We start from the raw sequence: 26,576 nt of genomic DNA, 5'->3' as shown, positions 1-26,576 counted from the left end.
GGGGTTGCAAAGAGTCAGACACGACTTAATGACTTTACCACCATCACAGTGAACAGAGACTGCTCCAGGCTTTGTGTGGCACTGGAATGGAGAGCAGATAAGAAACACAGATGTGACGACTGGAGCCAGAGAGAGGCTGGGGCTGGAGCATCATGCCTGGACCCTCCTTCCAGGCTCCATTATCGCTTCTTCCGACTCTGACTCAGCCCCTCCCAGAGGCTGCCACTCGGCCACCCCCACCCGACCGTGTCCCCGGGACCACCACTCCTCAGGGACCCTGGTACCAGGATGGAGTACCCACCCCACCAGACTCCCGACCAATTTCTCTCCCCCCTCTTAATACCCCAGCTCCCCAAGTCAGGCTGTTTCTCTGCCTTGCCAGCTGAGAACGCGTGTGTTTTAAAGCTCTGAATGGGCCATTTCGGCTCGGAGTCCAGATGCATTTTTATATCTGTGTGGGGAAAAAAATACAGAGGCTCGGCTGGCAGTCAGAAAGAGTTTTTAAATTAACGTTTTTTTTAAAAAAAGGAAAAGTTTCCTGCACCTGGCCCCTCTCAGAAAAGCACAGAGAAGAGCAAAAGCATTTCTTTAACTTGGCCTCACCCACATTTAATTTTTAAGAGATAACATGTCCCACCCACCTTGCCCAGGTACTTTTCAGATGCAGCTGTCTATCAAATACCTACCCTGTGCCACCCTCAGGGTTCGTGCTGTGTAAATCTCACAAGTAACCCCGTTTTACAGGTAAGGAAACAGAGGCTCATAGTGGGGCAGTTGGCTCCCCAGGGTCACGCTTGTCTTCCTAGGCTGCCGTGGCTTAAAACAGCAGAAATGTCTTCTCTCACTGTGGGTGCTTGCTAAGTCACTTCAGTCGTGTCCAACTCTTTGCGACCCCATGGACTGTAGAGCCTGCCAGGCTTCTCTGTCCATGGGATTCCCCAGGCAAAAATACTGGAGTGGATTGCCGTGCCCTCCTCCAGGGATCTTGCCGACTCAAAGATCGAACCTGCATCTTTTATGTCTCCTACATTGGCAGGAGGGTTCTTTATCACTAGTGCCACCTGGGAAGCCCTCTTGCAGTCAAGGCCAGAGATCCGAGATCAGGGTGCAGAAGTGTTGGTTTCTTCTCTCGAAATCTCTGTTCCATGGCATCTCCTAGCCTCTGGTGACGGCCAGCATTCCTTGGCTTGTGGACACCATTCCACCCTCGGTCCTCACAGGCATTTACCCTGTGTCTTCCCATGGCCATCTCTTGTAAGAACGCCAGTCACACTGGATCAGGGGCCCACCCTGCTCCACCATGTCCTTGCCTTAATTTAACTGCAGCTGCAAAGACCCTCTTTGCAAATAAAGTCACAGCCTGATGGGGCGTGGAGGGGGTGGGGGTGCCGGTGTCAGGGCTAGGATTTCCATGTATCTTCTTTGCGACAGGGACCCAATCCAACCCGTAACCATCACAGTACAGATGAGGTTAGAGAGGGCTTGATTCCGGTCCAGACCACTCCCGGGTACACACTGCCTCCTCACAGCATCAGAGAAGCCAGAGGGACACTCCCCCCATAGCATCTCTTCTCGTAGCAGATGGCGCTGACTGCTACCCAGAAGCAGAAAACAAGACATTGCTGCCAGCCGCTGCTGCTCCCAGGTGCTGACAGTGCCCAGGGACCCTCTTCAAACTCAGGGCTAACCCAAGGCCCCTCTGCCTAGAGGAAAAAAAAATCAGAGCTGTCTGTGGTGGCAGCACCACCTCCAGGAGAGCTAGCATCTGTTGAGCACTTGCTGTGTGCCCCCAGGCTGTTCTGGGCACTTTGCGGGTTAACGCTACTCTAGAACCCTAGAGGAGGGTGCTGCTAAAACACACATTTTACAGATGAGGAAACTGAGGCCAAGGAGGTTTCTTTAGCCCAAGACCCTGAGGCTAGGAAGTGCAGAACCCACCCTGCCCAGACAGAGTGGCCTCAGAGCCCAAGCTCCTGGCCACCAAGCACAACCAGCCTCTGTGTATGTCAGGGGTATTTTGGGAAGGGCCCAGCACAGAGCTGTTTAGCTCTAAACCAGGTGATAATGAAAACGGAACCCGCCGGTGCTGTAGAATTCCATTTATATGAGGTCTTCAGAACAGGCAAATCTGCAGAGCTGGAAAGTAGACTAGTGCTTGCTGGGGGTCCCGGGGGATGGGGAGTGGCTGCCGGTGGGTCCACAGTTCCTTTTGGGGTGATAATGGTTCACCGGGCTCTAAATGTCCATGTCCATCACTGTTCTAAAATGTCTGGAGATGATCACATGGCTGTGAATGGACTAAAAGCTGTTGCGTTGGAGATGGGTGACTCGGGTGGTAGGTGAGTGATATCTCAGTAAAGCTGTTATAAAACAAAAATCAAAAAGAGGGAAGTAGGCAGTATGCAGGGGAGGGTCGGGAAGAGTGGAAGGCAGGAGGGGGGAAGAGCTGGGTGGATGCTGGCGGCCCCGAGCGTGGTCCTGCAGAGGGCAGCAGAGAGCCGGGGGACAGAACCCCCAGGGCCAGCGGAGGACGTGTCTGCCACCCAGTGTAAGCAAGGGGCCCGTGTGCTTGTCATCGAGGGGCCAGACCAGCTCGGCCTCCTCAAGAGGCGCTGCCCCAGGAAGAAGGCCAGCCGACTAACAGGCTCGCTGTCCCCAGACGGGCTGTGACCCGGGAGGGGAGCCGGCCACCTGGCCCAGGCACCAATCATAGGCCGGGACAGCGGCTGTTGTGACCACCCCGCCACTTGTAGCTGCGTCCCTGGTCACGTAACTCCTTAGTGGAAGAGGAGGGCCCAGTGCCTCCTCACACCCCCACCGGGGAGCAGGTGTCCTGGGGCCAGAGCTGGCCTTCAGGTGTGCGGTGCCGGCGGGCAGGCGGCCAGGCTGCAGGGAGGTCTCTGCTCACGCGCTGTGTCTCTCTCCAGAGAGCTTTCAATGCCCTGTGTCACAGCACCCACCTGTACGGCCGGAGGCTGGTGCTGGAATGGGCCGACTCGGAGGTGAGCCTGCAGGCCCTGCGGCGCAAGACGGCTGAGCACTTCCACGGTAAGAGGACTGCGGGGGGCCAGGCGCCTGGTCCCCCCCGCCCCTCCATGTCTTCTACACCTACTCTCCGTATTCCTTCTGCCTCTCCGAGCCAGTGGGGTGTGCTGACCTCTGCAGATGCCATCAGTGGCCTCCACACCGTTTCCCCGTCTAGTCCCGTCATTGGGAGGCCTGGCAGGAAGTCAGGGAGAGGAGGCACCTGGGTCAGGGTGGTCATCCTCACCACCGCACCCCCACCACTGCTGCCTCCCTTCCTGTCCGGCTGCTGCCGGCTGGCTGTCACTGCCACCAAAGGCCACAGCTCCCGTCCAGTGGCCCTCTCCACCCAGCGAGTGCTCTGTCCAGAGGCCAAGCCAGGGGCCCCTCGCCCCGATTTTCCTGCACCTGATACCCTTTTACTTGTCCCTCCTCAGTTACCTGGTTAAAGCACCTTGCACTTCCTGCCAGGACCCCGGTGGTCCCAGGACCAAGCCCCGCCTCTCACGCACCTTGGTGGTATCACCTGGCCTCACCGATGACTCAGCCCCCGCCCCCCGCTAGTTATCAGTGAGCCCCTGCCGTGTCCCAGCGCTGGGAGTGCAGCAGTGACCTGGGGTAGAGGGGGTTGGGTCCAGGTGGAAGGCGCTGGATCCAGAAAGGCCTCCCAGCAGAGGTGACACTTGTGCCCACAGAAGGGCTGCCCGAGGTTGTTGTGAGTATACACATGGAGAAACAGGGCGGCCAGCATGGCGGGAGCAGGCGGAAAGGATGACCGGGGGGCCTACACAAACCTCACCTTCTCCGGCACATTGTCCAGAGGTGGAATGGAAGCCCTGTGACTGTAGCGCCGCCCACCAGACTCTTTAGCACACACCCCCCTGCCCACCCCAGGGGCCTCTCCCGCCTAATCTTCCCCACCACACCTCCCTCAGAGGTCACTGTCCCCAGATGCCCAGCAGGACACTGTCTCTGCATACGCTGTTCCCTCTGCTCACAATGCCTTGCCTCGACTTTTTTTTTTCATCCTAGTCACTGCCTATCCAGCCTTTAAGGCCCAGTGCAAAGGACACCTCCTCCAGGAAGCCTTCCCTTTCCCCGCTCCCCAGGTTATCAGTAATGGCTCAGTCCTCTGCTCTTTCCACCTGTGTTCCTATATCTCCTTGCCACATCGTCATGTATTTCTTTATGATTCTTCTCCTCGCTGGACTGGCGCCTTTCCCATGGAGACTGCACCACCGGACTCTGTCAGGACTTTGTCACTGATGGGTTGATCTCTGAGCCCCCATGCCAGCCAGGGCCCGTCCGAGACTGGGGAGTCCATAAGTAAAGGCAAACGAGAAACCAGGGACATTAGGGCTAAGTACACAGCCACAAGCACACAACTCAATAAGTCCCCAAATCCTATCTTTATCGACAGCCATTGACAGGCCCAAATGCACCCATCGGCAAATGTTTGTGTAAGGGACTCTCCCGTCCCCCCCAACCCCTCCCTGGGGCCAGCGGGCGAGTGCAGGCTCAGCATCCTGCCCTGCCTCGGAGAGCAGCCCCCTTCAATAGATCGATCTCCAAAGACAGCATTATTGCCTCCCCCCAAAAGAAAGCTGCAGCAGGAAGCGCTTCTGTGAGACTGGCCATCTCCCCAGTCAACTGCAGGCCGAGGCCCATTCAGGGGCAGGTATTAGGTAGGTCAGAAAGTTGGTTTGGGGGACTTGCCTGGTGGTCCAGTGGTTAAGAATCCACCTGCCAATGCAGAGGACACGGGTTCAATCCCTGGTCTGGGAACTTAGGTCCCACATGCCACGGGGCAACTAAGACCACGCACCACAGCTGCTGAGCCCGTGCCCTAGCAGCTGTGCTCCGCGACAAGAGAAGCCCCCTCAATGAAAATCCCGAGTACCACAACCAGAGAGTAGCCCCCGCTTGCCACAACTAGAGAAAAAGGCCATGCGCAGCCACTAAGACCCAGCGCAGCCAAAAATAAATAAATTTTTTTAAACAGTTAGTTCACGAACTGTCTTTTGAAAAAACCTGACGATGGTTTGGAAAAGATGGTATGGAAAAAAAAAACAAATGAACTTTCTGGCCAACCTAACGCAATAATAGCAGGAAAAATGGCAGTGGGTTTGCATGCATCTTCCCGTTCATGAACTCACAGCGCTGTGCAGTGGCTGTGATCAGCCCCATTTTGCAGGTGACAGAACTGAGAGCAGCTAAGCGTAGAGGGACCCGTGACAGCTACTGTGTATTAATAATAAGGACTCCCTCCGCTGGGGCATCATCTGTATGTGACACATATCGTCTCTCATCCTCACAGCAGCCCTTGCTGCTGTGGGTGCTGCTGTCCCCAGCTTGTTGTTCAGTCGCTAAGTCGTGTCGACCACATGGACTCCAGCACGCCAGGCTTCCCTGTCCTTCACTGTCTCTTGGAGTTTGCTCAGACTCGTGTCCAGTGAGTCAGTGATGCCATCCAACCTCCTCATCCTCTGTTGCACCCCCTTCTCCTCTTGCCCTCAGTCTTTCCCAGCATCAGGGTCTTTTCCATTGAGTCAGTTCTTCGCATCCGGTGGCCACAGTATTCATCTTACAGATAAAGAAACTGAGGCATGGAGAGGTTCAGCTGAGCGCCTCCTAGCCGAGCGTCCTGGGACAAGTCACTGCACCCCTGAGTCTTCTGCCTCCCATTCCACAGATGAGGATGTGAATAGTTCCCCTGTATGGAGTCATGACCTGATCGATGATAACACATACAGCACAAGCTGCCTTTTTTTCCCACCCACCCAGCACGCCTAGAACGTTGTTGTTTAGTAGCTCAGTCGTGTCTAACTCTTGCGACCTCATGGTCTGTAGCCCACCAGGCTCCTCTGTCCATGGGATTTCCCAGACAAGAATACTGGAGTGGGTTGCCATTTCCTACACCAGGGGATCTTCCTGACCCAGGGCTCGAATCTGTGTCTCCTGCACTGGCAGGCAGATTCTTCACTGCTGAGCCACCAGGGGTAGATGCCCTCAATCACCCCGTTTTACAGATGAAGACAGACAGAACTTGCCCAGGGTCACGCAGATGGTAGGGGGTAGAAGCAGAGTTTGCATTCTCGGACAGCCTGGCTATGGCACCCCATCCTTGAGGTGACACCCCCTCCATCCCTCCCCAGTAGGCAGAACGCTGTGGGGGAAGCAGGACAGACACATCAGCCAGAAACCGGTGCTCTGAAAATGCCAGCCCTCTCACCCATGCGCCCATTGTCTGCTGGATCTCCTTGGGAATAGGGGGTACCCTCGGCAGCCCTGAATACTCAGAATAGGGCTGCCGCCCTCCAGCCCTCCTGGCTGCACCCTTTTCCCGGCTCTGCCCCTTCCCCATGGCGAAAAGTACCCAGCTCATTTGTGTCAAAATCCGCATTGTTCAGAGCTTCCAGGGGCCTGGCAGACTCCGAGGGCAGGTGGGATCCATGCCCAGTTCCTCCCTCCTGGCCCCGATCTGTGCCAGGAAGGCACTCAGATCTCAGGTGGAGGCCCCAAGCCCCATTTGCCCAACCTGAGCACCGAGGCCACGACAAAGGGCTCCCTGGGTAAGCTGGGCCTCAGAATGAAAGGCCGGCCTCTTAACCATTCAGAGGGACCCGGCAGAGAGCTCACTAGTGACACCGTGGCCTCCGAGCTGGCCTCAGGGCCAGTGGGAGGTGGCCAGAGTGATGGAGAGGCCCCCCATTATGGCTGGTGCAGTCAGCATGCGTTACCCCGAGTTCATCCTCACCTCTGGGGCTCAGCTCATCCACCAGGCCTGCCACTCCCCTGGGGGAGACTGTGGGGACAGGTTGCTGCCGAGCCGAGGGCCCCCCAGGCCCTGTGACCAGCCCTTCTCTCCCACATCGGTTCCTGACAAGCCGAGGTCAAGGCACACAGCTCCACGTGCAGTTCAGGCCAAGTAATACTCATTACTGTTATTATTCCCATGACAACCTTCATCTGTTAAGCCTCACTCTGTGCCAGGTACTGTCTATGGGCTTTCACAGGTATTCCTGCAGAATCCTGGCAGGTAAACACCGTCATTATCCCCTATTTCCCAGATGAGGAAACCGAGGCCCAGAGAGGGCCAGTGACTTCCCCAGGGGCGCCTAGCCACTAGTGGCCAAGTCAGGAGTCAGAGCTGGGCCTCTAGCCATCCTGCCGGCTGCACGTGAGCAGCTGTGCACACGGCCCCTTACGTTTCACCCTAGTCTGTGCAGTCTCGGGCAGGCTGCTCCGCCTCGGTTTGCCATCTGTACAGTGGGACTAGGGTGCTACTTTATAGGGGAAATGGGGGGCGGGGCTTACAGGAGATGATGCTTCTGAAGCTGTGGGTGCCCAGTGAGAAGGCAGCAGATACTACGTTTCCTCCCCTCCCCTGCCAGGCGCTTACGCTTCCTGTTTTCCTTGCATTCCCGTGGAGCCAGACCAAGGAAGGATGCTCTCTGGGCAGAGGAAAGAGACTTAAAAAAGTATCCTAGTTTTTAGAAGCCCAGACAACAGGGAATGTGTGAGAGAGAGGGAAGGAGGGAGAGGGGATGAGAATGAAAATGCCCATCAGCTGGGCAGGGCACAGGATGGTGCGTTTGCATCTGATCCTGGATGCCACCTGGTCCCCATGCCTGGCACACAGAAGGCGCTTCTCAGTACACGGTAACAAAGAGGAGGAGATGGATTCCTCGCTGATAAAAATTGGTGCTGTCTTGCCATCCGATGTAATCGTGGGAACTAAATGCCCTCAGCCCCCCTGTCTCAACCTCGCCACTTACCTAGGGTCCCTTATTGGCAGCCACAAAAGCTCAGAGCAAACCCCCCAGCGCCTCTTCCCCAAGGCAGAGGTGGGCAGTCTTCATTTCATCCACTGGTGTCCCTGATCATGTGGGGCATTAGATAGTCCCTGGTGAGCTGACACTTAACCAAACACCCATCAAATGGACTGGCCCAGAGCAGGTCTTTGAAAGTCATTCGAAAAGCTGCCCCGAGGAGGCAAAGCCCTTGACCCCAGACAGCGACGCTCGTGCCCAGGGATGAACACAACCACCCCGTTCCTCAGTCCCGCCTCCCCGTCATCTCCCTGCCTCCCTTCCTGGCTGGAATCAGCTATCTCATCCACAGCTCCACGGCCCCCCCGCCCCCCCGCCCCGGCAGGTGAAGTGCTATTCCTCGGTGCCTTGCATGCAGGAGGGTGAAAAGAGAGAGCACGGAGGGAAGAAAGAGGAAAGGCGGCCACTGGCTGCGTCCCTTTCTTCCCGAGCGTGTTACAAACCAGCAGGGTCAGGGCATTGAGAAGCTTTCAGGGCCCCGGCAGGCTGCGGTACCTGCGAGCGCCGCCGACAGAATATAATGGTACGGAAGCAATCCGCCTGCAGAACCCTCTGTTTTCAAGCATGCACAGCCAGGGAGGCCGGGGCAAACAGGCTTTTATTTGGCCGGGAGCGCGGCTCTGCTTCCCAGCGTTGTCTTATTCCAGCTGGGAGACTGATGGGCTGTGGTTAGCGGCTGCACCTTTCACCTCCAGAGCTGGGAGCGCAGACATGACCGGCATGGCAAGTGGCTGGCAGTGCCGCCGTCCCCCGCCCGGCCAAGCCAGGCCAGCCTGGGATGTAAGAGCTGCCATCTTCAGGCCCAGGCAGTCACTGGCCTCCAGCACACTGGCCCTCCCCGCCGGGAAGTAAGGAGCCCGATTCCTGGCCCCCTGGCTCCATCGGCCTGGCCCACCCACCCGTGACTTGAGATCTCAACCCAGGCATCAGAGATTGGACTTCTGCCCGACACCTGCCGTCCTGGGAGTTCCCCTGTCACACCCCATGCCTCGTCTCCCTGACACTTTAATGAACACAGGTTCCCATGCCTGATGCACAGTGAGGCCAAACTGAAACATGGGAGTTCGGAGCAGAGAAAGGTTTATTGCAGGGCCGTGCAAAGAGACAAGGTGGCTTCTGACCCCTAAAACCCTCAAGCTCCCCTAAGGGTTCCAGCAAAGCATTTGTAAAAGCCTGGTAGGAGGAGGGGATCACCAGATCCATGATCAGATCATGCATAACTTTCTGACTGATGGTGAGGTAACAGGGCGGTGTCACCGGGGTTAACTCTATCAGTCCTTAGGCTCCAGGAAGCCTGGGGCTGTGAGCTCATGGTCATCAGGTTGTTTTATTGTTCAGTTGCTCAGTCAGCTGACTTGTTGTGACCTGCGGACTGCAGGACACCAGGCTTCCCTGGTCCTCCACTGTCTTCCGGAGGTTGCTCAAATTCATGTCTCGTTGGGTCAGTGTTGCTGTCTAACCATCTCATTCATCTCATCAAGTAGTTAACATCCTCCATTTGATGGGGTGGGTGTTCGTATTTGCAAAACAACTGGAGAAATTTGCATCAAATATTGCTGTCTGGACACTTCAGAGGGGGAGGGCCTGTCCTGGGAAGGCCCCATAGGGTCCTGCTCTGTTGCATTTTGTGTTCACCTCTGTGGTTTAACCTGGCTACTCCCCAAGAGACTTGATCCTCCAGGGGACATGGTCCTCTCCGCGTCCCCTGCCTTGTCTCAGCACCTGGCACAGAGCAGGTGCTCACTAACAACCTATTGGGTGAATAAGCCAACAGAAAAACCCTGGTCACCAGAAGGGCCCCTTGTAATGGAGCATATGCCCTGGCCTCTGTAAGAGCAGCCCTGCATGGTATGCTGCCAGGGAGCCCTAACCTTGACCCTTGAAACCCCACTGTTCGGAAGAGAGGCAGTCGAGTGCCTCCTTGTTAAAGATGAAGTCAGAGAAAGAGGAGAGAGCTTTGTTGAAGACGTACCATGTGCAGGGGGCAGTGCCAGGGTTCATGCCCTCATTTTAGCCTCAAAACTCCCTAGAGAGGGGTGCTGTTCCCGTTTTTCTGAGGTGAAAACAGCCCCAGAAGCGTCGAGTGACTTTTCCTGAGGACACTTATCTTTGCACACTATAGGACAGCTCACCCTATCACCACTGCCTAGACCCCAGCAGTTCCTAAATCCCTAATTATCCCCCCACCTTTTATCAGATCTGGGTTCCATGGTCCAAGTAGGACCATGGTTACAAACTACAGCCCACAGCCAGATCCAGCCTAAAGCCCATTTTTGTAAATACCGCTGTTTTCTGGCACACAGCCATGCCCATTTTTCACATAAAGTCTCTAGCTGTGTCTTCACACTGTAAGGACAGAGTTGAGTAGTTATGACAGAGACCCTATGGCCCTCAAAGCCCTAAAATATTTACTGTCGCCCCTTTTACAGAAAAAGTTTACAGCTTCTAGGGCTTTTGAAATGGCTGCCCTTCTTTTATGTCTGAAGCCATGTGGGTGGCTAATTCCTCCCACATAACCCCCCTTTCTCAGAGAGTGTACAGTTTTAGAGGCATCATAATCAGTCTCTTCCTCCCACCTCGAGTCCTCTGCCTAAGAATCCCCTGGCTTTTCCTGGAGCAGAAGCTCCAGAACCTTGCTTCCCATTCTAGTCATTCACACCCTCAATTCCCCATTATCCAGCCTTAGCTCAGCACCAAGGACAAAGCAGCTACCCAAAGAGCTGCCCTCCTGGAACTGGGGTTGAGTGAGAGAGACAAATGATGTAAAAAGTAATAGCAGGAAAGTTCTGATGATTGCAAGATCTGTGCAGGAAATGCAAAAGGCTAATTTATTCTCCTCAAGGGTGGGAAAAGGGAGGAGAGATTCCAAGTGTGGTGGTTTTGTTGCAGGAAGGGGGACCCTTTCCAAGGCCTAAGGGTGGGCTCTTGTCTAACACTCAGAAATGAATTGTCCAAGGAGACACATGTGCTAACAAAGCAAGAGATTTTGTTGGGAAGGGACGCCTCGGTGGGGAACAGGTGGGTAAGGGAGCCCAGCAGGATGGCTCTGCCATGCAGTCTCGGGTTTTATGGCGATGGGGTTAGTTTCCAGGTTGTCTCTGGCCAATCATTGAGTCACCACTCCTGGTGGCACATGCATTGCTCAGCCAAGATGGATTCCAGTGAGGAGGATTCCAGAAAGGTGGATAGGACATATGGACTGGTGTCTCCTCTCTCCTTTTGACTTTTCCCAAATTCTTCTGGCTGGTAGTGGCTTGTTAGTTCCATGTTCCTTACCAGGACCTTCTGTTGTGAAATAATTCATGCAAATGGATACTGCAGTGCCTGGCCAGGGAGGGCAGTTTCCGTCAGTGTTTCCCCTAACAGTTGCAGAAAGTCTTTCCCAGGAGTTGGTGTTTTTGTGTGAGGTAATGGAGCCAGCCAGCCCAGGAACTGGGGGGATATCCTTCCAGGCAGAGGGAGCCGCAGATGCAAAGGCCCTGGGGCAGAAGGCTGCTCATAGCAGGCCATTGTGGCTGGAGAAGAAGTCCCAGGTGGAGAGTGGGCGGAAACAGAGCCACAGAGGCCAGCAGGGCTCCCTCGTGGAATCTTGTGGGGTGGGATCTTATGGGGTGCTGCAGGAAGCCTGACTTTTCGTCAAGTTACATGGGAAGTCCCTCAAACTGGGGAGTGCATGGCCTGTCGTATCACACTTCACACTTCATGCTACACGGGGTAAGAATATGGAACAGGAGTCCCAGTGCAGTCATCCCAGCTAGCCAGGGCGGTGGTCTGAGCAGGGACGGAGACCAGAGGGGTGGGCAGAAGGCAGTGGATTGAGCATATGTGGTAAAGATAGAGCTGGCCAGACTTGCTTCTGGAAGGCAGAGGGGAAATTAAGGCCAGAATGGAGATACTTGCTCTGGAAGGCAGAGGGGAAATTAAGGCCAGAACGGAGATACTTGCTCTGGAAGGCAGAGGGGAAATTAAGACCAGAACGGAGATATTTGCCCAAAGAGAGCCTCTCAGAGGATGGTGGTGCCACGTGATGATGAAGCTGGGAAGAGTGGGTGGGGGCGGGGGGTGATCTGGACACGTCGGGTTTGAGACACCTATTAGGACTCACGGTGGGATGTCAAGCAGATAGATCTATGAGTTCGGAGCTCAGGGGTGAAGTCTGGGCAGAGATATAAATTTGGAAGTCATCAGCATACAGATGATATTTAAAGCCCGCAACAGTTCACCAAACCCTCCCCTTCTGTAACTTAATCATTCACAGAACGGCACATTTTCAAAAGATCGAGGACCAGGAGAGCCCGTTATCCCCATGCCAGCCCTTGCAAATAGGCCTCCTTGATCTTGGCCATGAAAACATAATCTTCAGGCTTTAAAAATCACAGTCAGGAAAGTTCGAGCAAGTATGTGGAGTCACAGAATTTATTATTCAAATATCCCTCTGCCATGGATCTTGCCAGCTACCCGGAGACAGAAGGTTCACATAAGCTCCCCTCACCTCGTTTTTATTCTTCCATTTGGGTGCCTCTCATTCCTGCCTTAAGAAACAGCCCTTGTTCCAGAGGTCCAGGAGGCGAGGGAAGACTGTCCTAGATTGCCACCAAGGGTCCCGACGGAGTAAAGGCCACCATGGGCCCCGGGGCGCTTTACAGGAGGTGTTTCACCCCTGCCCCTTCAAAGTGGCTGCCCGCCCCTGTCCAGGGTGCGGAATTTAGTTCCTTCTCCTGCTCCCAGCCAACAGTAGGAGAGGTTGAAACCGACCAGGAAACACACTCTTCCTCAGACGCCCCTGGCCACCCCAGCTGATGGAGGCAGAATCGAGAGAAGAAAAATCAGGAAGCAGGAATTGTTTCGGTCACAGTGGCTCCGCAGTGGCAAGTGCTAGCAAGGGTGCAAGTGGCTGGGCTGTGGGGAGGGAGCCAGGTTCTGAGAGCCAAGTGTTTCCTCCCTGCAGAGGCGCGGGGGAGGCTGGAGGGGCCTGGAGCAAGCCGGAGCAGGTGTCTTCCCAGCCACCCCCTCCCCCTTCCTCCCACCCCCCAACGCCCCGATCTTCTTTGAGTGGTGTTTTGGAAATATTTCCAAGCGCTCCGGCAATATCCTGCACACTGTCTCCACCTTCCCCCGGGAGTGGCTGTCCGTGCGGAGAAGGTACTTGCTCCCAATCCAACTAAATTGTTATTGACTTGTGTTCTCTGCGTTCTGCAAACATTTCACTCAGCCATCGCCAGCAAGGCCAGGAATCCCTGCTAGGGCTAACGGGGAAACCAGCTGTGCCGGGCCATTTCTCCTGCTCTTCCTCATCGATCACAGAATTAAACTGACAGAAGGAGAATTTCAGGGCAACTTGGGAGGGGAAGGGGCCGAGCCCGGATTGGATGAAGGTCCAGGGACCTGGGGACCAAAGTGCTAGAAACAGGGGCCAGAGGAGGGTGGACTCGCCTCCAGGTCTGTGGCTGGTGGCAGGGGGTGGCCGGGTTTGTTTCTGAACCGTGGGCTGGCGCAGGCCTGAGAAACCCAGGGAAAACACACAGACAAGGAGGTTGTCATTACTGCTTCAGGACCACAAGTGAAACTAGTGGGGCTCTGTAGGCAGAGGGGAGAGACAGAGTGAATCAGGCCGCAGCGGTGCTCCATCGACTAAGATCTTGGGTCTTTATTTTTCCTAGAAGATAAAAAAGAAAATAAAGTGGGTTTTCTGAATTAACATTATTATTAATTATATTTAGTTTTGGCTGTGCTGGGTCTTCGTTGCCGCACCCAGGCCTTTCTCTAGTTGGGACGCGTGGGTCTCCTCCAGTTTGCGGTACTTGGGCTTCTCATTACAGCGGCTTCTCTTGTTGTTGGCCTCTCTTGAAAAATAAGATCTGACCACTCCTTGTCCTGCATTCGCAGAGGGTAGCTGCGGCTGGATTACATGGACTGTTTGTTTTATTGTTGTTGTTTTTCCCCCTTTTGCCACAGTTCGCATCCCTCCCTATAGTCACCACTCAGACTGATTAACTCCATCACATTCCTCCCTGGCCCCTTTAGGCCTTTGTGCTTACAGATTCTGGTACAAACAGCATCCCACCTTCGCCCCTTGAGATGAAATTACTGATTCTTTCTTTTGAACCTCTGCTCCCAACCCAGGGACTTTGACAAGAGGAAAGGGACAGGGAGCTAATGCCAACCAAGCCCCCAGAAATGGGAAGATCCCTCCAGGCCCAAGACAGGAGAGTGGGGGACACCTTCCGGCCTCTCCTGGTTTCTTTTTCTTTTTTTTGGTCCTCTGCAGTGAGTCACCTTCTCCTGGCCTCTCCACTGCCTCCCCAGCGTGTACAGGCCACTCCAGCATCTATAACTAATGCAGACACATGCTGGACCAAGCCCCAAAGTCCCCAGGCTTAGCCCAGCCCCACGACCCTACCAGGGACTAAATCCACAATAGTCCAGGCCAGGCAGCTTCACCAACCCCTGTGGAGGGAAACCCACCAGCCCAACTTCCTGTAACTCCTCGGCCCCCAGGACGCCCAGAGCACAGCAAGGTTGACCCACTGGGCTTCACCAGGAGCCAGAGTCCTGAGCACTGTGAGTAATCACAGCAGTGGTCGTCATAACAGTGCCCACCCCAGGCCATTTGCATCGGAACCTCTGGGGGTAGGGTCCAGATATCAGAGATTTTCCAGATGATTCTATCAGGCTGTGGGTTGAGAACCAATAGCTTCTTTTTTATTTTTTATTTTTTTTAGATTTATGTATTTATTTGACTGTGCCCAGTCTTAGTTGCACCATGTACAGTCTTTAGTTGCAGCCTGTGAACTCTTAGTTGCGGCATATGGGTGTCTAGTTCCCTGAGCAGGGATCGAGCTTAGGTCCCTTGCATTGAGAGCTCAGAGTCATAGCTGCTGGACCACCAAGGAAGTCCTCAGTAGCTCCTGGAGAAAAAAAACAGCTGATGCAGGCAAGGGGGTGCTGCCACATGGCCTGCATCTGTTTCACGCCCTTCCTGTCTAGGAGTGCCTTCCAAGGAGTCTGGGCCGCTGGCCCCCCCTGCAGGGCGGGCAGCAGAGCCAGGGGACACAGGTGTCTCTGGGGCATGACAGGAAGGCCCCGGGACCAGCCCAATCAGGGCCCCACATGGGCACGTCTTCCCCAAAGCCCTGGAACAGCTGCTTCCACATCTGAAAAATGGAGCAGTGATATCTCCCAGCTCATGGGAGGCCTGTGAGTCCACGCCCAGCCCACTGGCTTCCCAGTTTCCTGAGCACTGCCCACCCTCCGGGTGTTCTTCGAAGACACCTGTGTTTTTACACCTCTGCGTACCTGGCACTAGGCTGTGTTTGTCCGCACCTGATTTGTTGACTCCGCTGCAGTGGCCGCTTTGGTCACGCCCTTTCTCCAGATAGGAGCATGAGACTCGAGTAGATCAGAGGTGACCAGGGATCTGTGACTGAGTGCTCACAGCCCAGCTCTGCCAGCCCCGGGACCCCAGCACGGCCTCTGTGGCTGCTGCTTCGGTCTGTCATTTGCGGTTTTCTTGGCAGCTGTACCCCTCGCACCAGGCCTGGTACAGTGTGTGTGTGTGTGTGTGTGTTCAATGACTACTAGTGTGTGTGTGTGTATTCAGTGACTACTAGTGTGTGTGTGTGTGTGTGTGTGTTTTCAGTGACTACTAGTGTGTGTGTGTGTGTGTTCAGTGGCTACTAGTGTGTGTGTGTGTGTGTGTGTGTTCAGTGGCCACTAGTGTGTGTGTTCAGTGGCTACTAGTGTTTGTGTGTTCAGTGACTACGTGTGTGTGTGTGTGTTCAACGACTACTTGCTATGAATAACTAAAGACTGGAACCTTCAAGGCCTGAGATCAGGAGAGCAGGCACTATCCCCATTTAACAGATAGGAACACTGAGGAATGGAGTTAAGCAGCTCCCTTAAATCCTTGAGGTGGCAGAGGTGGGCCTGGGGCCCAGTCTCCCGCCTGCTGGCTCAGAGAAGATTCTTTCAGATCACATGTGGTTCTTTGGGGACCAGCTGTGCTCTGAAAAGGTACCTCCCCGAAGCAGCCTCTTTGTACCAATAAAGTGCCGTGGTTTGGTCGTGGGAGGTAGGCTATCCTCTCTGCACACAGGGCCGGTTATTCTGTGAGCATCTAGTGTGCGCCTACGGTAAACAGAGTCCTGGGTGCAGACCTGTCTGGGAATCTGAGGGTTTTGCCCACGGGGTCTGCAAGTCTGGAGCGTGGGAGGCAGGGCTACCCAGGAGCAGGCAGCCTCAGACGCTAGGCCAGCCCTCAGGGTGCCCAAACCACCCCCCACCCCTGTCGACATGACCAATACCCCGTGTCTCCAGCACCCTCATGTCCCTCGATGGCCTGGGGCAGCAGGCCATCTGAAGGTGATGGTGCCCTGTCCCCACCTGGAATGCCACCCTCCACTCCCCACCCCAACCTCCTTCCTCTCCTCCCCTCGAGGGACAGACGAGAGAGAGGGGTACACCTGCTCCCCTTTCCCCCGCTGCCCCCAGCCTGTTGGAGTTGCCTCTGTTTCAGGTTTAATAGGGGAAACCTGCTAGATGGGCCTGCACTTCACAGTTTGCCTCACCTGCCCTTTGTCTTGGGGAGCAGCGAGGTTGGGGCCTCCCGGAACAGACAGAAAACACCCAAATGAGCGAGGCCTCCGTCTCCAGGGGCAACCAGCACACAGCCCATCAGTTACCCTTAGCTGGGGACGTGGGCCCAGTGTGGCCAGGTTAGCCAGTTTCGAGAGAAACTAGAAATGGAGACTCTTGTGTAGCCTTTCCCGTTTTTCCGTATTAGTAACTTTTTTTTTTAATGTTCGATGATGTCAGCAAATCCAGACGCTCTTCAGCACGCCGGCCCCGTGAGGCCCTGCTTCGTGCCATTCGGTCACCGGTAGACACTTTGTGTCTGCCGTCTGCATGCCTTAGTTTGGGTTCCCCGGAAGCAGCCCCTGAGATGTGGGTAAGGCTCCCAGCAGAGCAGCTGGGAGAGGAGCCGGTGAGCAGTGTATGTGCAGTGTGCAGCCCGGGGGGCCCCCTAGAGCTGTGCCGCTCCGAACTGTCCCCCAGAAGTCAAAGGAGCTGGGACATCTCTTCAGGGGCTTCCGCCCCCAGCACTGCCAGCCTCCCCTGGGCCGGGGCCAGGGGTGCCCTCGTAGCCAGAGAAGGCCCCTGGCCCTCCGTGTGGGCAGGGAGCCGTTAGTACGTCCCTAAGTTACCTGCTAACGCCGAGGGTGACCCCCAAGAAAGAGTAGCCGCCACAGCCACTGTTACCTGTCGAGGGCCAGTACCGCCGCTCTCGTTCGTTTCACACAGGAGGGAGGTGACCTGCCCACGTGTTCTCGGTCACTGCACCCGCCAATGTCAGTTGGGGTTGGCTCACCTTTGCCGCGTGCCTCGTGGGTGCTGGGCTCTGCTGCAAAGGCCTTCAGTGCCTCTGCTCCTCTGATGGTTCTTCGGCCCCCGAGAAGCCGGGTGCTCTTCAGTACCTGCCGAGATGGAGCGCAGAGCGGGGAGGCCCCGGTCCCTGGGGGCCCCACGGGGACAGCAGCCTCACCTGCGATCCGGGCAGCCTGGCTCCAGCCAGCCATGCCATCAGTCGCAAACCCCTCGTCCGCAGCCGGTCACACCGGGGTCCCTTCTAGAACCCCCTCCTCCCCGACCAGCCATGAAGCTTCCTCTCCTCCCAACAGCCCCGCGCCCCCGCCCACCCGCTCGCACCCTTCCCCCTGCCCACCCCCCGCCTTGCACACAGGGCGACAGCGCCAGCCAGGGATGGGAGAGAGATGCGGGCTGGCATCCTGTCAAGGAATTAATTGAAAAATAAAATCATTAGATGGGGAACTCCAGAAATGCAAAATGGTGGTTGGAGGGTGGTTGGGGGGTGGGTGGGGGGGACGGGGGCAGGACTGGGGGGTTGTTGGGGGACGGCTGAGCTCTTTGTCAAGTTAATTTCTCGGGTATTGATGTTTGGTGACATTCACTTGTTGTTTATCTTCGGGTGCAGCTGTAATACGGAAAGAAAACGCACAGCTTGTTTCGTTTATTTATTTTACACCTTTCTCTGGCTCTGCATTATGTTTGTTTGGTGAAAACCCACTGAGGCTTTTGATGTCGGGGAAATAGGATTTGAGCAGCTGTTCCCAGCAAGCGGGGTGCTCCGCGTGCAGGCCAGGCCGGCAGGGGGTGCTGGGTGTCGCTCGGTGGGGACTCGGGCCTGACACACCCTCCAGGAGGGGCGGTGCTGGGGGCCCAGCCTGAGCCGGTGCTGAGCCCTCGGGGGGCCAAGTTCCCATAAGCTTGCTAATCCTCGCCACTGCCCCAGGAGGTGGATGAGTCCTGTGCCCACCTCCAGTGGACCGACGAGGCAGCCGAGACCCAGGGAGCGCAAGGGACCTGCCCAAGGTCACCGAGTGCACAGCGGCAGCGCTGTGACCTCAGACCGTATCACTTCCGGGCGGTGAAGTCAGCTGGTCGCTGACTGCTCCCCCCGCCCCACAGCCCCCAGGGGAGACCCCTGCACCTCCGGTTTCTGACTGGAGGAGGGGGGATTGGATTGTACTTGCTTTGGCCTTGATGAACCAAATCACTTCACTCATTTCCCTTTTGTTGATCACCTGCTATGTACTGGCCTTCCTGTGACAGCACGCCTCCCCCCGCCCCACCACCAGTGGTGCTCCCAGGCCTGATGGTAGAGGGGCACGTTACATCGGCACCTCCGATGTGAGTGGCAGTAACAGAGGTGGTCTCGGGGCTGCCCTGGAGCCCTCACCAGCTGCTGGTGTCACTCTTTTCTCTCCTTCAGTCCTCGCCGCAGCCCCAGGGCAGGCACTCCTAGTGGCCCATATTACAGATGGGGAAACGGAGGCCCAGAAGGGCTCAGTCTGCGGCACACAGCCTCCAGCGTCCGGTCAGTGCTTGGGCTGCGGGGTCAGTGCCCGCACAGGTGCTGGGGACAAGTCCAGGGGCCTTGAGGGGTTTTCGAAGGAAGGAGGAGCCCTCACCCTCAGGGGAGGTCAGGAAGACAGCGGAAGGCGGCCACAGAGAAGAGGGGTAGGGGAACAGCCATGTCCCCCCAGTTCATACATGAGGGGTTCAATCCCGGACGGGGCACGTGCCCTGCCCAGGGTCACCCAGCGCAGGAAGAGCCGAGGTCATTGCGGCCAAACCTCAATCCAGACTGTGACCACCTGCCCTGTCAGAGTCCTGGCTGACCTGGGCCCCGCCACACATCTCCGCTCCCAGGGGGCCCGTCGGGAGACGCCCCTCCCCTCCCAGCACAGAGCATGTGTGTTGCAAACTGGACTGTCTGAGGTGGAAGCCAGGGGCTGCCACGTGTTAGCTGGGGGGCCTCAGGGGTGCACGCTTCTCTGCACCTCTGTTTTCCCATCTGTGAAGTTGGGGGCAGTGACCTCACACCAGGGGCGGGGCAGCTGCGTAAGACTCAGGTGAGACCCTGTTTCTAAAGTACCTGTCCTGTGTGAGTTTCCTCTTCCAGCTGTGCCCCCACCAGCCTCAGTTTCCTCAGGATCAGCACCTCTCGTCCTGCCTCTGTTTAATTGTCCTGACAACTGCTGTTTTATTATTTAAAAGTTCCCCACCTTAGTGCCCAAGAAGGACCTACTCATTCATTTTCTCATTCATCTGTCCATTCTTGTGTTCACCAGATGACGACCTACTGTGTGCTGGGCCCTGGGACAAGATCGCCCCAGTTCCCATCTCCCGGGTTCAGTCGGGCAAGGCTAGGCTAGCGTGGTGCTGGGGACACTCAGGTGGCAGGGGGCCCTCAGCACCCCCAGGCCCCTGGGCAGTGGGCCGTGCTTCTCTGAAAGGTCCCCCAGGTGGGCCGGCGCCCTTGGGGGTGCCCTGTGCTGGCCACTGGGGGCACCAGGAATTTAAGCCACAGTCGCCACCTGCAGGGCACCCCTGGGCCAGCTGGATAAGAGGCACCAGGTACCTGGCACTGCCCCCTTACCAGTCTTGGAATCATGGGTCAGGCCGAGGGAAAGAAGAAACAATTCTGCCAAAGTGAAGATGGTAGCTACCCCCTCGGACCCCAGGCCAGCTTAGGAAAGCAGGGACCCGCCGTTCCCAGAGCTCATAACCACCCCATTGTCAGTCACAGGGAAGGGGTGTCAGTGACAGGCCTGCAGGCTCTATTTGCTTCCACTTCCCAGCTCCTATTACCTGCCCACAAATTCAATTTCCAGAGGCCATTGTGCACCTCTGGTGATTATGAGGAAACCTGGGCTGAGGAGAGGAAGGGGCTGACTGCGCTGCAGGCGTCCACCTCAACTCCTAGCCCGTCCGGTTCCCTCTCCCTCCTCCTCCTCGTGACTAACGATGCTGGTGATGCTGGCGTGGGGCTCGGGCCATGCGGGCCCCCCACCCCTTCTTCACCTTCCCCGAGGGGCCAGCTCCACCACGTCGCCCCTTCCTGCCCCATTCGCTCAGCCTCCCATCTCACAGATGCTCACAGGCCCCCACTAGGTACCCAGCAGTGTGCTGAGGCAGGGAACACGGCTATAAACGGGACAGTTCTGTCCCCAAACGAAGCAACGCCCGCCATCGGTGGTGAGAAGCGCTTCAAAGTGAGGGGGTTGGAGAGCGGGGGTCCTCACTGGGGAGGAGACGTGGGAGTGGGGGTCTCGGGGTAGGAGCACACCTGGCAGACGCAGGGAGGGGCCGGTCCAGGTGAGGCCCTGGGACCGCCTCTCTGCACTCAGCAAGAGCTCCCGGAGCAGAGCAGGAGTGGAAGGATCCGTCAGGCAGCTGTTGGGGACAGGGTAGGTGGCCGCAAGGGTGAGCGCACAGGCCAGGAGTCCACTGAGGAGTGGGAGTGCTCGGGTCAGGCAGGTAGCCTTGGAGAAGAGAAGGGCCAGTGATGGTGTCAGTTTCGTAGGAATGAGATGAAGAAATAACCTCAGAGACCAAGTCACTCTCCAAGGACCACCTGGAAGAGACCCAAGATGCTTCATCTCCAGGGCAAGCGTTGACTGGGCCTGGGGAGACCCACTGCAGAAGCCCCTGACCCAGTGGGGGAGATGGCCACTAAGGGTCATGAGGGCGATTAGTTCCACCTGGAGGACTTCACAGAGGAGGTGTTGTTTGAGCCAGAGGAGGAGAGGGGATTGGGACAGCCTCTAACAGCTGCCTCTAAACAAGCTGACCATGAATGAGTGGTTAGATTAGCAGGGGACAAAGTCAGTCTAAGCTAATGTTCCCGCATTTCCACAATTCCTCTCCTGGAGGGCCAAAGGGACCAGCACATTCTCTCGCCTGACCCTTTGTCTCCCTGGTGATCTCTGGGCAGCACCAGAGACTTTTACAAACATAGGAAAGACCATGGCTTTGATGTGTCTTGGGTCCTGGCTTCACCACTTCCTAGCTGAGTGACCTTAGACTTAACTGTCATTGCTCAGTTCCCTCACTTGTGTGGGGTAATGATAATAGCTGCCTGTGGAATTGTGGAGAAGATAAGAGCTGTAGCACATGGGAGATCATCAGTAGTGTTTGGAACACAGAAGACATACATTTTGCTGAGCCTACCACGTCCGTCCTGCCACACTGCATCTCTGTCCCCTTCCCCGTCTTCTCACAGAGAGCTCCTCCACATTCTTCAAAGCCCAAGCCAAATAACCCCTCTTCTCTAAAGCCACCTCTGTAATTGCTATTCCCTCCATGTCGCCTCTGGAGTCCTTGAGCATCTAGTCACCCCTCATTTCCTGAACACCTGCCATATGCCAGCTGCCTACTGCCCCATTGAGAGTCCATGACCGCCAAGAAAACAGGAATAGTTCCTACTTGTTCCCTAACCGCCGCCCTCACTTGACTCAGCCCCTCTGGCTCCCTCTGCACCATGCAGAGGTGCTCTAGCCTCTGCCCCCGTTGGGGAGCGCTTTACTCCCTCTCTTTCCCGGGTGGGTGGATGATGGGCAGGGATGGCTGGCAGCACTGGGAGAGGGGCCACCCCTGGGCGAAGCAGAGACTAACCCTCCACGTTTCTCTGTCTTCCTGCCTGTGTTCTCTTCCCCTTTCTCATTCCCCCTTTGATCCTCCTTCTTCCCACCCCCCCCCATTTCTTGTCTGGTCTTATTCCTTCTGTCTCCTCTTTCTCCTCCGTGTCTGTATCCGCTCTCTTGTCTCTGCCACTTCCCTGTCTTTCTCCAATTTCTTCCCCCTCTCCTCCCCACCCTCTCCCTCCTCCTCTCCGTCCTCGCTGTCTTCCCGCCTCCCAACCCTGTCGGCTGTTCTTTCCTCCTCTCTTGCCATCTGGGCTCCCACAGAGCCCCCAAAGAAAAAGCGGTCTGTGGTGTTGGACGAGATCCTGGAGCAGCTGGAAGACAGTGAGGACGACGGCGAGGAGCAGACCCTTCAGCTGTGAGCTGGCGCCGAGGGTACGTGCGGCGGGGCCCTGGGGAAGGGGCGCAGCCGCGCCGGCTTCTGCACCCCGTACCATGAGAGCTGGGGCGGCGGGGCGGGAGCCCCTCGCTCCCCTGGTCCAAGGCCAGAGGGGACGAGGGTCTCACCTCACAGCCCGGGCATCCCGGGCTGCCTGCCCTGGGACCACGCCTGCCCTGCACCCGGCACTGGAGGCCCGGAGAGCAGGCGGGGCACCACCACGCTGGGGCGTCCCACGCGGCAGCACAGGGACCCGAAGTGGCCAAACCTCCCAGCCCCGAGTCAAGCCCAGCCACTGGCTGCTCCCACGAGTCCCCGACTCGCTCCTCCTCACCACAACCCCGAGATGCAGGCAGGGCCCCATCCACCTGGTGAGAAGGTCAGAGCACAGAGGGACTTCGGGGTGCTCACTCCAGGGCGGGCAGCTGCATGGCAGCGAGGACCTTCAGGCCCCACTGCCCACGAGCCCAGAACAACCCCCAGGGTGACGGCCGCTCTGTGTAATTGGGCCATCTGTGCATGACGCCCCCTACCCCATCCCCCCCGCTCCAGCCAGCACAGACCAGGGACCCCAGCCGAGTCAGCTCGCCTCCCTGGCCCCTGCCTCTGCCTTACTAACTGGTTCCTACCACATAGGGTTTTAGCAAGAAAGACTCGAATTCATCAAAAAGAACGTGGGCACGGTGCTGAGCATATAAGGCAGCTCCAGAAACTTCTCTTCTTGTCCTCTCCTAGGGCTGCTGAGTTCCCGCCTCCATATCATCAAGGGACGAACGGCTCAGAGTCCAGGACATGGCCTCTGTCCTGCCTTTCCCTCACCACTCGGGACTGCGAGCCGTGGTTTAGTCACCAGAGCATCCTCCGTCCGTCCACGCCGACCATGGGCCACTCATGAAGCACCAGGCTCCAAGCTCAGACACCAGCTCATTGGTAGAGCTCAGCCGCATCCACTAACGGCGGACACCCTCTACTTACGGGCCAGGGACCCCACAAAATGCGAGCAGGTCCCCAGTCCTGGACAGCGGGGTCCCAAGGCTCATCCCAGACTTGGGGCGCCCCCATGCCCACACCTATTGGAGATCCCAGCCCAGCACCCGCCAAGATGAGGGTGATGGACAGGAAAGAGCAGTAGCCCATCTGCCCTGGGCCTGAATCCCAGCCCGGCCGCCCCCAGCTTTGTGACTCTGGACCAACAAGGTCCCATCTGAGCCTCAGCTTCTCTTTCTGTAAAATGGGCGTGATCTTGTGCCTACCTCACAGATGGTGCTAGGCCACACCAGTCAATCCAAGTAAAGCCCAGAGCAAGCACTCATCGGCATTTTCATTTCCCTCTTCATTTGCAGGGCTGGGGGGCTCCGAGTCAGAGCCCTGGGGTCTTCTGACTGGCTGTGTAAAATTTGCTCTGTGTTTTTCTGGGAGGACTTTCTGATCCACGTTTGGCAATTTCCAGAGTGGCCTGGAATCCAGGCAGTACCACACAATGCTGACCGCCCTGCGAGGCTGAGTGTGTCCTCCGTTCCCGGGGGGCAGGTGCCTCCTAACCCATCCTAGCCCATACTTGGAATGTATCAGAAGTGAAAGACACAGACCCAGTGTGTCTCATCTGGTCTTTGTAGTGGCGTGTCCCCCCAACCCCAACATCAGACATGGCGTCTGGGTAGGGACCCTCGGTAACCAGGCTCCCAGGTTGCCATGGGTCCCAGGAACAACAGGGCTGGGGTCCATACCTTCCCTCCCCACTGCTCGCCCTTGTAGGGGCCATGTGGATTCTCCTGAAATAAGATTGCAGGCCTGGCACGGAAGGAGGCGACTTTGGCACTGACCTCACTGACCCAGATGAAGGTACTAGAACGTCCCCAGAGAGGGGTTTGCCACCTCCTGGTTTTGCGGTGCCAGCTCGGGCCCTGCGTTCAGACCATTCTGAGCTCCTAGTGACATCCACCACTCGCCAGCCTGGTGAGCGTGGGGCAGTGACTTAACCTTCGCTTCCTCAGTCTCCTCACTTTTAAAACGGGCCGGTGCTGACAGCGCCTCTGCCGCAGGGAGGCTGTGAGACCAGAGAGCTTCGGGCACCCGCGGGATGAGGCTCCGTCTGACGCCGGGCCTCGAGTCTTTCTTTGCCCTTCTTGCCTTACTGCCTTCGCTATGTCCAAGAGAAAAAGCTCACAATCCACAGACCAAGCCCAGGAAAGCTGAGGAATAGCATGGGAGTGGGGAGGTCAGGAAGCTGATGGTCTGAGGGAGCCGCAAGGGAAGAAACACCAGCCACTCACCCAGCAGCGCACAAGGAGGCCACGGCCCCTCCCTTCCTGCCTGCCCGCCCCAGCCTGGCCTCTCTGCCTGTCACGCTGGGGGCTCCCTGTCTGGGGTGGAAGGGTCCCCCCACTATAAACAAATAGGAGCAGTTCTTCCACACCCCTAGAGATTTCAGGGCGCCCCATCACCCCACCTTTGTGCCACTCCTGGCTCTCACAGACACCAACAGCGGACCTCACCCTTACCCAGAAGCACTGCATTGTTCACACACAGCCGTAAACTGGATCATAATAGGTACAGTTTAAAACCCTTTGGCAACCCCCACACCACACTTAGAATAAAATCACCGTCTTCACCAGGACAAGAAGGCCCTGTCTCATCTGCCCTGCCCCTGACTCACAGCCCTCTGGCCTTCACAGCACTATCTACCCCAGGGCATTTGCACTTGCTCTATCCTCTGCCTGGGACATCGCCCTTCCCCAACTTTTTTCCAGACTGTGTCCTTCACCACCCCCACCCTACCTGCCACTTTCAGAGCTTAGTCTGAGCTTCCCTCCCTCACTCAGAGTCAGCCCGCCCCTGACCACCTGATCTCAAGCAGCACACACAGCTGGTCTTTCTGCCCAGCTCCTGCCCCCACGTCCCTTCTCAGCCTGTCCTGTCCCCAAAAGGCACAGGGGAGAGCCTGGAGTTTGAACAGGTGTCTCAGGAATACTGAGCCCCATCCCCACCCCTGCACCGGGCCTTTGCTGTGGCATGCAGGCTTCTCTAGTTGCAGTGTGCAGACTTAGTTAACCCACGGAAGTGGGTTGTTCGTTCCCTGACCAGAGATCAAACCCATGTCCCCTGCACTGGAAGGTGGGTTCTTAACCACTGGACCACCGGGGAAGTCCCTGAAAGTAGTTCTTTAAATGGGAACTACTAATGCTCTCATCATTTTTATTATCGTAATCATTGTCATTATTGTGAATTGTGGAATGAAGTGTTACTAGGTAATGATAAAGCCCTAGCTGGCCCAGAGGCAGCCCACCTTTTCCCCCTTGAGGACAGGGACCAAGTGGAAGCATTTTAGGGAAAAGGAATCCGTCCAGCGGGTGCCGGGTGAACTGGGAGACTTCATGCCTTTGAACCAAGGCAGTGGGGAGGCTGATGGTCACTGGGTTCACCTGGGAGGTGGAGCTTGGGGGAGCTTTCAGGGAGAGGGCTTCAGGTGAGCTTGAATGATCCTGGGACATCGCTGGTCCCAAACTGAAGATCTTGGAGAGAGATTCCAGAAATAAAGCACAATGGTCACGGCTGAAGAAGGATGAGCCTTCTGATCTTCATGTAGACAGGAGATAAGCTCACCCCTTCCCAAAGGGCCTCTGTCCCCCCAGATGGTCCAGGGAGAGCTAGGAAGAGCCCCTGATGGGGGCCAGACTAGAGCAGGTGCCCAAGAGAGGGCAGGTGATGCCAAAAGCCCGGGGAGTATGAGGTCAATGGGGCCATCTGTATCTGGACAAGGCCTCTGGGCTCGGGGTGTTGACACCTGGGGCCTGGATGGGAGAAGGAGGGGGGTAGGGGTGCAGAACACATGGGTCCCGAGTCCAGGAAGGCCTGGTTTAGGATCTCAGCAATGCCACCCACTGCCTATGTGACCTCAGCACCTCTTTCCTTGATTCTCATATCTTTTAAATGGGTGTAAAGAGAACCAGCCCTGCAGGATTTTTGTAAAGACTAACTAGAAGATCTTTGATGGGAGATTCCCTGGTGCTGTGACCCATGGCCCAGTTCAGTCCCTGGTGGGGGCACTGAGATCCTGCAAGACATGTGATGCAGCCAAAGGGGGAAAAAAAAATCATGGATGGAAAGGATTTAGCAGACTATTAGGCTTCCCTGGTGGTTCAGGTGGTAAAGAATCCACCTGCAATACAGGAGACCCAGGTTCTATCCCTGGATCAGGAAGATCCCCTGGAGTAGTCCATGAAGTCACAAAGAGTCAGACACAACTGAACAACTAACACTTTGATTTTTCATACCTAGTGAACCGTAAGTAATGGTGAGTGAGGGAGGGAGAGTCACACAGTCGTGTCCGACTCA

General features: G+C 56.5%; 1 protein-coding gene across 1 annotated transcript in view; it reads left to right on the top strand.

Annotated features, from left to right (window-relative positions):
• RBM19 (RNA binding motif protein 19) overlaps positions 1-23,553 on the top strand; it is a 120,361-nt gene extending 96,808 nt beyond the window's left edge. The window contains exons 23-25 of the mRNA XM_043901724.1: positions 2,928-3,048; positions 22,127-22,237; positions 22,977-23,553. Coding sequence (XP_043757659.1) covers positions 2,928-3,048; positions 22,127-22,224 — 219 coding nt within the window. The 3' untranslated portion in view covers positions 22,225-22,237; positions 22,977-23,553. The remainder of the gene's footprint in view (positions 1-2,927; positions 3,049-22,126; positions 22,238-22,976) is intronic.
• The last annotated feature ends 3,023 nt before the right edge of the window (positions 23,554-26,576 follow it).

Source organism: Cervus elaphus, chromosome 5, assembly GCF_910594005.1.
Source record: "Cervus elaphus chromosome 5, mCerEla1.1, whole genome shotgun sequence".
NCBI lineage: Eukaryota > Metazoa > Chordata > Mammalia > Artiodactyla > Cervidae > Cervus > Cervus elaphus.
Note: the sequence above shows the minus strand (reverse complement) of the source record. Positions and strands in the feature narration are given on the sequence as shown.